The sequence below is a fragment of the Emys orbicularis genome, chromosome 8, assembly GCF_028017835.1.
Source record: "Emys orbicularis isolate rEmyOrb1 chromosome 8, rEmyOrb1.hap1, whole genome shotgun sequence".
NCBI classification, from domain to species: Eukaryota; Metazoa; Chordata; order Testudines; family Emydidae; genus Emys; species Emys orbicularis.
The window spans coordinates 12,597,313-12,609,270 of record NC_088690.1 but is presented as its reverse complement, the minus strand read 5'-3'; the positions used below and the strand labels follow the sequence as shown (position 1 = coordinate 12,609,270).

General features: G+C 40.3%; 1 protein-coding gene across 7 annotated transcripts; it reads left to right on the top strand.

Annotated features, from left to right (window-relative positions):
* On the top strand, positions 1–10,292 carry YIPF1 (Yip1 domain family member 1). Of its 7 annotated transcripts, none has more exons than XM_065408913.1 (10): positions 1–96; positions 1,140–1,241; positions 4,572–4,735; positions 5,274–5,354; positions 5,549–5,636; positions 5,765–5,881; positions 6,779–6,945; positions 7,671–7,853; positions 8,882–8,976; positions 10,026–10,292. In XM_065408913.1, the coding sequence occupies exons 2-9, from the start codon at positions 1,211–1,213 to the stop codon at positions 8,969–8,971; spliced, it is 921 nt and encodes a 306-aa protein (XP_065264985.1). In that variant the 5' UTR covers positions 1–96; positions 1,140–1,210; the 3' UTR covers positions 8,972–8,976; positions 10,026–10,292. The 7 variants fall into 7 exon arrangements, with proteins under 7 accessions (XP_065264985.1, XP_065264986.1, XP_065264987.1 ...); XM_065408914.1 differs by having other exon boundaries at positions 8–96; positions 1,167–1,241; XM_065408915.1 differs by having other exon boundaries at positions 11–96; positions 1,197–1,241.
* Positions 10,293–11,958: the final 1,666 nt, after the last annotated feature.

Here is an 11,958-nt window from a genome sequence, read left to right as displayed (position 1 = left end):
TGGTTCCTTCCGCTTATCTTCTCAACGCCCGGCCGAGCTTTTGGAGATTACCGCAGTCCCCACCCTTCACCCCCGCGAGCCGCCCGGCCCCGCCAGGTGAGCGCCCTGGGCCGGACCGGCTTCTCCCCGAGCCCCTCGCAGGCCGCGGAGAGCCTCCCCCTGCTGGTGTGTGCTGGGGGTGGGGGCAAAGGCCGGGTCCCGGTAGCTGTGTGGGCTGGGCTGGGGGGTCCAGGTGCTCTTCCCTTTCCCCTGTGCCCAGATCCTGCCTAGTCTCCCCCGGCGTGTGCATTTCGGGGGGATGCTGGTAGGGGAGCTACCCCCGTCTCCCTCCCTTTTGTCCCCCACACGGAGGAGACACGTCTCTCCCCCCCCCCCCCCCCGGAGATGTTCAGGGATCCTTGTCAAACTCACCCCCACCTGACATCAACTGAACGGACAATACGTCACCCGTGTGTGACTAGCCCATGAGGGAAGAGGATAAGTCCCGACCCTCCCGTGGGAGCTGCCTGTCTGTCCCTGCAGCGCTGGCTGCTGCCTGTGGCTTAGGGCAAGACGCAGGGACTTTTGGAAAGGATGGAAACTGCCCCATGAATGTCCCCCTTAACCTGTTCAATCATTTCTATATTTCTTAGTTAAGGATCTTCATATGTCTTCAGAAATGAATTGCACTCTGTAACACTCTTAGGAGGTAGCTGAAGTATATGTGCCCACCATGGAAATACACCTTTTCTGGGGTGAAACTAACTATCTAACTGTGCACAGGACAGGAACATTGTACAATAGGTCAGGACAAGAAATGAAGACTATCACATTAATATTAACTACGGTAGGAGGAAAAGAAAGGAGACTGTAGCTAGCCAAAGTGGTATTTGGACAGGATGTTAGGGATAAGCCCTTAATTTGTGGTATCGGTTTTTAATTACCACAAACATCAGAACTGTAGTTTTACATCTCCTTATATGCTTGAGTATAATGACATCATAATATCTAAACTTCTATGTTTTTGCAGGAAATTTTAATACCTTAACTATACTATTCATGCTGAAGAGAGGGGGAAGCTACAAATACCTGTTTCATCAATGTATTGAGAGAAAAACTGCATTTTAAAAATATTTTCAGTCACTTATTTTTCATTTTAGATGTTTAACTTTTGATCTGCTATTCAGATATTTTAAAGTTCTGAATACTCGTTCTAGAGCCTAGCGAATGAATGGCGACTGTGGATGATTTAAAGTTTCAAGGTAAATTGTCAAATTACACTTGTTAATTGGGCCAAAACTTTCATGTTAAGGAAAATGAATAAGTGACAGTAATTGATTCTTTTTAAGTGGTTGCAGCCTTTGCTTTGGTTCCCTGTGAATGTGAGTTTAAGTAACGCAAGTTTACACAAATAATGTCTTTAACTGTTTCACTCTTGCATAGCATCTTTTTAGATGAGCATCTCAAAGCACTTAGGTGATTAAATGTTATTTCTATCTTGACTGAAAACACTGGTTACACTTGTGTAAATTCGGAGCTTAAGCTGATCAGAACTGGCCCACTGGGTGCAGAGATGAGAACATTCTCACCTGTACATAGGATCAGACCTTGAAATCGATATAGTGTCAAACTTATTTTTAAAGATATCTTTGAGGGCTAAGGCTGTCTAATCATAAATCTGTTCTGCACGGGCAGCTGCCTGCACCAGTGCAGGGCCCCACTTGACTGCTTGTGGATATAAAGGTCTGTCCAGTGACTCTGACTGAAGGATGGGGACCTAAGTCTGTGATATATCGTTAGCGCACACAGAAGACAGACTAGTTGGAGAGAAGGCACAGCACTCCATTAACTGAACGAGCACCCAGCTTAATCTGAGCTAGTTGAGGCTTTAGGAAACAATTCACCCTAGGTGTGCCCACGCTAATAACATGGACCCTAAGGCCTTGTCTACACTACAGAGTTTAGTCGACAAAAGTCAGTTTTCATCGACAAAACAGTGGAGGTTTATACTCTACAGTGTTCCTTCCACCCACAAAACTCTCCTGCTTTGTCAACAAAATAAAACCGCCCCAGCGAGAGGTGTAGACCTTTTTGCAACAAAGGTGTATTGACAAAGGCTATGTCTCCACTGTGCATCTTACAATGGTGCGGCTGTGCCACTGCAGCCGCGCTGTTGTAAGGTGCGCTGTGTAGCCGCTCTTTATCGCTGGGAGAGAGCTCTCCCGGCAGCAAAATAAAACCATCTCCAACGAGGGGTGGTAGCTTCGTCGCCAGGAGCATGGCTCCCACCGACGAAGCGCTGTCCACACCAGTGCTTTTCATCGTTAAAACTTTTGTCGTTCGGGGGGGGGGCGGCGGGAATGTTTTTTCACACCCCTGAGCCAGAAAAGTTTTAACGATAAAAGTGTCAGTGTAGCCACTGCACTTGGTTATGTCACTGTAAATGGCCTCCGGGAGGTGTCCCACAATGCCCATCCTGACCGCTCTGGTCAGCAGTTCAAACTCCGCTGCCCTGTACCCAGGTACACAGGTATCTGCCTCTCCTCCTTTAAAGGCCTGGGAATTTTTGAAATTCCACTTCCTGTTTGCTTGGCATGGAGAGCTCACATCGCATATTCGCAGCTGACCATGGTGGCGCCATGCAGCAAACGCTTTCCCGCTTGGAGCATACTTGGGTTGTTGGATCTGCTGGCACTGTGGGGAGAGGAGGCTGTGCAGTCCCAGCTCCACTCCAGCCATAGGAACTTTGTGGCATGTTGGATAAGGACTATGAACGGGACACACATCAGTGCCATGCAAAGATAAAGGAGCTCAGGCAGACGTACCAAAAGGCAAGGGAATCAAACCGTTGCTCAGATGCTGCACTGAAGACCTGCTTCTATAGGGGGCTGGATGCCATCCTCGGCGGCGATCCCACCTCCAAAAGCCCCGTGGATACTTTGGGGGGCCTGGAGACAGCAGACAATGGATTCAACCCTGAGAATGAAGTGGTGGACAAGGAGGTTGAGCTGGAGGATGAGATGGGACAGGCAACAGAGTTGTCCTGTACCGTGGCAAGCCAGGACCTCTTCTTGATCCAGGAGGGTTCGAGCCAGTCCCAGCACTCCATCTCTGGCACACATGATGCAGGAGAGGAGAGCTCTGGTAAGTGATCTTTTTGAGTTGATACTGCTTGGCTATATGAGGTATAGCTGTCCTTTGCTTTGTTATATGCTAGAAGTGAGTTAAGGGATAGAAATATACACAACTAGCTGTGTCTGCGTGTGCTTCACATTCCCCTTTGCAGCTACGCAGTAGGGCGGATCAGTATGTTAATGCACATCAAGATTTCACAAGAATCCTCCAGAGAGATCTCTAGGAAACTTTCCTGGAGGTACTCGCCAATCCTCTGCTGAAGGTTCCTCGGCAGAGCTGCTTTATTCCTTCCCCCATTGTAGGAAACTTTTTCACACTAATCGGCAATCACTTGTTTAGGGACCAAAGTGGCAAACAGGCAACCAACATAGGGACCAGGTCTGAAGCTGCACGCCTGCAGGAGATGTACCCTTGCATTCTTGCTTACGGTCAGGAGTGAGATATCGGTTTCAGTGACACCCCCCCACCCCCCGTAGAAAATGGTGGCAGAATTTACAATTTTGTCCCTAGTCGTTTGCAGGGAGCCCCTTAAAAAACCACCTAGATCCTTTGCCCTATCTTTAGTCCCCACTTTCCCCCTTGCCCCCGGCTGACTCACCATGTTTAGGGTGTTCCCTTAGCTATGTTCTGGCCAAGGGACAGTGAGAGATTATTTCATATTTTAAAAGGTGTATTTTACTATCATAATTTGATGCTGTCATGATTCGATGCTGTGAATACACTAACAATCATGCTTCTGTTTATTGTTTCTTGTGCTTCTGTAGATGTGGCCTTCAGGGGAACCCCCTACACACTGACGGTGTGGGTGAGGAGGAGCCAGGAGGACATGTTTCGAGAGGTGCTCCAATCCTTAGACACCGAAAAACAAGAACACAGGCCATGGAGAGAGACAGTAAATGAAAATTATCTAATACCCAGGACAGGAAGGAGAGCCAGGAGCAAATTTTAATGGGCAAGGAGCGGATGATAAAAGTGAAGGAGGAGGAGCAAACGGAGATGTTGAAGTCCCTAATTATGCTGCAGGGGCTGTTGAAAAATGGTGTGAAACGCAATCGGAAGCCCATGGAATGATGGGACAGAAAAAACTGCATCATGGGATGTTGAGCCCATACCCATGATGCACTGCGATCCACTCCGCCTTCCCACAACTCCTAGCCGCAGAAGGTAGCGAATAGCACAGTGGGATAGCTACCCACAGTGTACTGCTCTCTCTGTCGGTGCTAGAGCATCAACTGGGGATGCGCTCCACTGACAGAAGGAGCATTGTGTGAACATACACAAGCAATGTAGTTATAGTGGTTTTGGATTGTTTGTGTAACTTGCATCAACAAAACTTTAGTGTAGACAAGGCCTAAGGATTGATGAGATATCAGTCTTAAAATGAAACTTTTTTTTTTTTTTTTTTTTTAAATTAAACCTTGAAAATACCACCTTTTTTGTAATGTGCTTATTTTCAGAATTTGATGATGCAGCTAACTTGCTGGCAGGAAACCCAGATGCCACCACAATAAGTATTGATGAGCCTAGTGAAAACCCCAAGAATCAGTATGGCCTTCTGCAAGACTCTAGGAGAGAGGAGGATGACGAGTTACTGGGGACTGATGACTCAGATAAAACTGAGGTAATAATAACACATTTATAATGCCCCCATCAACATGATGTATCTAAATACCCTTTACAACAGTCAACACTTTTATCAGGAAGGAACAGGGAACTTCCTTGCTGGCCCTGTCAGTACTGATGGAAGTGCATACTTTAATTCCCACTTACACCTATTGTAAGGTGGAGACTGGAAGAAGCTCAGATGTAGTTGACTTCAAGACACTTAGTGGTAATACAGTATAGGTGGTAGGGTTGAGGCTTTTAGACTTGAAAGGCTAGTTGAACAAGACATTTAATTATTAATGGCAGTTATATTACTTGTAAACCTCCTCAACAAAAAGGAGGTAGGAATCATAAACTATTTGCACATCTAGAATATGCAACCCCATAGAAAATATCTTCTGCTGTTAACGAACACCAGAGAAAGAGAGAAATAATTCTCTTACTTCCCATTATTCTAGCTATGGTGTAAGTAATATTATTGGGCTTTAAATGACTTACTAAGTAAAATGGATGATTGTAATAATTTCTATTGAATTATCTTTCCTATCTTCAAGTTACTTGCAGGACAGAAGAAAAGTGCCCCCTTCTGGACATTTGAATACTACCAGACTTTCTTTGATGTGGATACATACCAGGTTTGTAATTGTTCTTAATATTAGTAATCGCTTCTCGGCCTTTTGGCTGAGGGGTGAGAACATTATCTAATATCTTACTTCACACAAAGGGAATTATAGCGGTTTAACAGTTTTAACTGTAGACTAATATTTATAGATGCTTTATAGTTATTTCATAGTGCGTTTTCAGTAACATGATGGTATTTTTTTCCTAGGTCCTAGACAGAATAAAAGGCTCGGTTTTCCCAATACCAGGAAAAAACTTTGTAAGACTATATATCCGTAGCAATCCAGATCTTTATGGTGTGTACCAATTGTAACATTAATATTATTTAATAGCTACATTATTGAAGTTCATTCTTTTGTTAAAATTAGTACAAGGGTGGGGCACAGGAGAACTATCTTGTTAAATTGATTTGTTTCCATTTAAGGTCCTTTTTGGATATGTGCCACATTAGTCTTTGCCATTGCTATTAGTGGTAATCTTTCAAATTTCTTCATCCATCTGGGTAAACCTGCGTACCAGTATGTGCCCGAGTTCAGAAAAGGTGTGTAAGTAGTTCTCATTCTTGTTTCCTTATCTCTTATAACTTAGGTTTTTCTTTTAAACAAATAAATCTGTATGTAGAAGTCATAGCTTTGCTTTGTCATAACTTTTTAATAACTGTCTCTTTCCACTTCCAGACAGATGCAAAAATAATTAAAGTTGTAGGTGAATAGACATCTCTTGATAGTGTTCATGTAAGAAGTTGAATAGAATTTCAGCAGATCATACAGTAATAATCACTCAGTCCACTTAACAAAGGGCTTGAAGTTCCTACTTCATGCTGGGATACAAAATCAGTAAAGGAAGCTTAACCATTATGTGTTGCTCTAATGAAGTTAGAGAGTGGGGAAGCAATTGCCTGCCCTTTGGCTGTCCTTTATATTGTGAAAGAGAATGCAATACCTATAAAAGAACACTTGTTTTTAAATGCATGACATATTTAAAGGAATACTGTCAATTTAAAATAAATGAGTTAAAAATAGCTTCAGATGTTATACCTCCTGAGCTCTCCTCCCAGTTTTAGTGGTCCTTAGTATCCTTTTTGTATTTTTTTTTTTTTAAGTGGGTTTTTCTTTCCACTGTTCCACACAAATGGCGAATTGAATACCCACAGAAAATACTGAAACTGATGTCATTTTTATATAGTCAAAGTAAAAACACTGAAAACAGAAAAATAACCTTTCCCCTATAAGCTTAAGTATTAATTTATAGTAGTGGTAGGCTTTTTTTTTTTTTAAAAAGGACATAAATGCAAAAGTTGCCATTGTTCCTTAAAGTAATCTTAGTTGTTTTTTTTTTTTTTTTTTTTTTTTGTAATGTTAGCTCTTCAATTAGAAGCAAAAAATTAAATTAATGATGGTGTTTAGTATTACTAAATCTCTTTAATGTCTCTTTACAGTGTCCATAGCTGCAACCGCTATCTATGCTTATGCTTGGCTGGTTCCTCTGGCTCTCTGGGGATTCCTTATGTGGAGAAATAGCAAAGTTATGAATATAGTCTCCTACTCGTTTCTTGAGATAGTGTGTGTCTATGGCTATTCACTCTTTATTTATATTCCAACAGCTGTAAGTATGGCCTAAAGAGCATCATCAAATGTATTATGAAAATCTCAGGAGTTTTTATTAAATGTTGTCTGACTAGAAAATGTACATGGATGTGTTGGCTGGTGTATGTTTTTACCTCCCAATGAAAAGATTGGCTGGAAAGTACGTGACATTCATATGTGTATCCTGTGAGACATGAGTACTCTAACTCCTTAAATTTATGTAACAGGCTGCCTATTGTGTATTTATGCCACATAAATTAGATGGAATATTAGACCTGTTAGATGGAATATTAGACCTTCTCATCTGTGATGTTTTCCTTCAGTGGCTGCAGCCTACAGGACATAGAGTTGGCACCCTAAAAAATGTCAACAGATTTTACCACCTACACTAGAATTCTTCATTTTAGAGAATATCTCAGGGACTGGTAAATTCTTTCAAACCAGTGGAACTCTTTTTAAAGTGCTCTCACTGTAAGCTTTAGTTGTTCTTATTTAGTACAATTATTTCATTGGTTCCAGCTAGTAAGCCTTGGTACTGATACAGCTAATGGAGTCTCCTCTTAGCTTGGGGTGATAGAAACCTTTATGTTTTGGTGCCAAATGAAGCATGAATAGTACTTGCTAACAGTCCTGATGAATGGATGTGATCTATGGAGCTGTAATGCTATAAACAGTGACTTAAATAAATGTATCTTGATATTTAATAAGGCCTTTTTTTCTTTCTCTCTCTTTCTTTTTAAACAGATTTTGTGGATTATTCCACAAAAAGCTGTACGATGGATCTTGGTAATGTTTGCTCTGGGCCTTTCGGGGTCAGTTTTAGTAATGACATTTTGGCCTGCTGTTAGAGACGATAACCGAAGGATTGCACTGGCTACTATGGTGACTGTTGTACTTCTTCATGCCCTGCTTGCTGTTGGTTGTTTGGTATGATAATGTTCTTTCTTAGCGTCTAAGATATATATTATTTGAGTTAAATCAATCTGTACAGTAATAGCTTTGTATTAAAATCAAGGGGGTTTGTGGAGCTTTTTGTTTAAGCAGATCTCTTGATAATTGCAAAGCATAAACATAAGGATGCTGTTCTGAAAAAATCTCAATACATGTGGCAGGCATGAATATTCAAACATAGCACAAAGATTTTTGTAGATCTCTCCCCGAGTGTTTCTACACTAAAAGTAGCAATGATGGTTACATTTTTAGCATAAATTGTTCCTCAGATAGCCGTCTTAAGTATACCTTGCATTTATGACAGCAGCCTTTTAAAGCATTAATCTGTATCATATGCAATTAACATCTCATTCAGGTAAGTATAAAGATTATTCTTTTAAAGCTTATCAAATGTTCAGTATATAGTGTTTTGTACATACTACTTACACATAATTAGAAATTACAAAGCTAAGACACAAATTTTGCTAAGTGTAACTAAGAGAACATAAACTACTTCTACTTTTTCCCCCTTTTGTACAAAGCTGGGGAGGCATCATCCAAGCTTCAGGTTTGAAATAGCTTGATTCTTTGCACCACAGGTTCAAACCCAAGAAGGTCCATTTAAACCCTTTAGCCTTCGGAAGTACATAAATTCAGTACAATGCAAATTATAACGTATGGAGGTCATAATCCTGGCTCCAATGAAGTCAATAGGAGTTCTGCTATCGACTTCAGAGGGGCCAGGATTTCACCAGCAGTCTCCAGGGGAAGTTCAATGGGGTCTCTGTGTGGTGGGTATTTTTGTTTTCTTCTCCAACAGTAAAATAACAAGCAACCACATAAACTGACATCAAGCTCCTTCCACAGAAACTCTTTGAATTAACAATGTGACTTTTTGAAAAGAGCTAAAATTTGCCTAAATGCTAAAACTGTACCTCCATAAAATATAACTTGTGAAAATGAACATGTCAAGGTGAAGTTGTGTCTTGTTTCTAACTCTCTCTCACTCCCATCTAATAATGTAGGCATACTTTTTTGATGCTCCTGACCTGAATGTTCTTATACCTACTGCAGCTGCTCAAAATGGAACAATAGTAGCAACAAAGACTCAGTAAATAAGGTAACAATTAAATCTAAATTTTCAGCTCTAGTCACTTTTCAAAAATCTTGCCAATATTAGGAAGACAAATGTCTGGGGCCATTTTTGCTGAACTTGTGTTACTGTAAGTAAGTTGGAAAGAGTCTGTGGGTCTTCTTAAAAATGTTGTGCTGATCTGTACATGTATACCATTCAGTATTCTATCATTTCCCTAAGATCAAGTGTTGTATTATGGCTATTAAAATAACTCTTCCTTAGATGCTTTACCTTTTCTTGAAGTTTACCCTCAGTAAACAAATATTACCAAAACAAAATTCTACTTAATAAATATTTATCTCTGCTAAGAGTTTTAAGTGGGGGAAAAACTATGTACTTGCTGAAGGGCTAATAGAGGTTATTAAAAGTAAATACATATTGTGCAAACCAAATTCTTTAAAAAAAAAAAAAATTAAGGGATTATAAATTGTACCTTTGTTTCATTAATATTCAAATCAGAAGATAGGGGAATATCTAACCTAACTTCTACATGATAGTTTTCAAAGCACCAGCTCCTGTATATAGGTAGATCAATGTTCTCTCTGAACATGTTTCTCTTAGTATCTGAGGCATATGGACTGAATTCCATATATGGGATGGTGTGAATTCTTGCTTCTTGATGGCCAGGGATACTGCCGATGCCAAACAACACTTGGATATAGAATAGGGTTAGAAGGCATGGGAGCTGGTCCACAGAAGGCTGAAGACCAAAGGTGGGTGGGTGGGTGTGAGGAAAATTAGTAGAGCATTATTAGTACTTATTGATTAGTCACTTGTTCTTAGACTTCTTCTCAATGTAGCCAGTTAATCCTAGCAAAGCTCAGACACAATCTAATTGCCCTTACTTACCAAGATTATCGATAATGAATAAACTGAAGATTTTACGTTCCTCCAAAAAGCAATTTATCCCAAGTGACTAATAGAATTCTGAAATGCTATGGTAGAATTCTTTAGACACAAATGCATGTACACACTTTAATCTATTATCTGCGGAGAATTTTCATATTGATAGGTGCTACTTCTCTGTTTTTCAGATTACAACGCCTTTGTTCCCCATCTGTACAGTAATTTTTATTTTAGATATTTTTTCACTGAAGAAAATGGAAATTGCAAAAACTGAAAAAGAAGGAAGAGCCAGTGCAGTTACATGACTCATGGACATCTAAATGCTCATCAGAATGCTAGTAGACTTCTAATACTGTTGATTTTATTCCTTGTACAGAGATTTTCTTTTTTCTTAATTTCTGCATACCTTGCACTCATTGCAGTGTATGTCTCAGAATAAAATGCTCCAGAGGGTGGTTTTGAATTTTAGTTCTTTCACAGGTGAGAGATGTTTGTTAATGATCTTTTTTCCAAAGAGCTTTTACAATTTCACTTCTGTCAATCTATTGGGATAAACATATTTCAGGTCACTTCATTTGACAAGACTAAATTACAAACCAGGATGGAGGAGAGAATTTTGCTGAATTAGTTATAAATCACACTTTTAAAAAATATACTTGTTTTTAAAAGACCATTTTAAGGTTGCACATCAAGCATTTAATGCCAGACTGAAAGTTTCCCAGGCAACCTTTATTGGGCCCCCTTGTGTGTATGAATTGATAGTACGTGATTGTGTAACTAGTGACAATTTTGCACAGGACCCCAGCCTCATTCTGTGAACTCAGCAAATGGTTACTTTCACTATTTTTATCCCTCACATTGCATTAGTTAATGCATACTATCCAAGCCCTACATTTAATATAAAATTAATAATTTCATCCTGGGGGTTTCTCTCACCATAGTGGGTATAGCTACCTTTTGAGATAGAGGTGAAACCTCTGGTTTGAGGCGATATACCCATGCTAAAAATAAAAATGTAGCTGCTGTGGCACGAGGAGTTAGACACACCTGCAGGTGGCTATCATCTTGGAGGGGTAGCTGCTCATGCCATCGTGGCTGTATTTCTGTTCGTAGTGTACCAGCTCGATGAAAGCTAGCATGTGTATGTCTCAAGATGGCAATTTATACCTCCAGACTGAAGTAGAGACATACCACGGAATGCCTTGTATGCCTCTGAGAGATTAAGTGGTAATATTGTCCCTATTTTACAGATGCAGAGATGAGCCAGAATTGTCAAGTGTGTCCTATCTTCAGGTTCCTAATTTAAAACACCTAAGCTCTATTTTTTTTCCTGAATACTTATTTTTATAGCAGTTCATATGTTCAAAACAGTTCTTGACTTCAGTTGCAATTATGAGCATTCAGCACTTCAGTAAATCTGGAACCAGGTAACTCAGGTTAGGCACTCAGATTTTTGAAGGCTTACAGCTTGGCCAAATTTGGGGACTTTCACAGGGACTGCAAAAAGCATATTTCTGGCACCAGCAGGACCACCCTGCCAAATTTCATGTACCTGCTCCAAGGCATTAAAGTGTTTAAACTTAAAGGGGAGGGGGCCCACATACTCAGTATGAGAAACTTGAGTCTAAACAGTTTGGCAAAGTTATAAACTAGAGCTAGCTCAGATTTGTTCAGCAAATAGTGAATGTGCCGAAAACTGTAGTTTCTGGGCAATCAAATTTATTTGTGAATTCAGCAATTATTTTTGGCTGAATTTAAAAAAAAAAAAGAGGGGGAGGATGGAGAAACTTTTGAAAAGTTGAGTAGAAGTGACATTTCTTTCCAAAATGTCAATTCAAGTAAATCTGGATGAAATTTTCCGTTGTTGCTGAGGAAAAAAAATGAAAACTCAGCTTCAGATTTAAACTTTTTTTTCAGTTCAGCTACCACCCTGAAAAATCCATTATTCACTCAACTCTGTTATAAGCAACTGCCAACACACATAAATGGATATCGGCAGGCAACCTTGACTATAGGTGATGCTACCAGCTCCACTTATAACAAACTCCAGAGGTTATTTAAAATTAGGGCTGTCGATTAATCGCAGATAACTCACATGATTAATTGCACTTAAACAATACT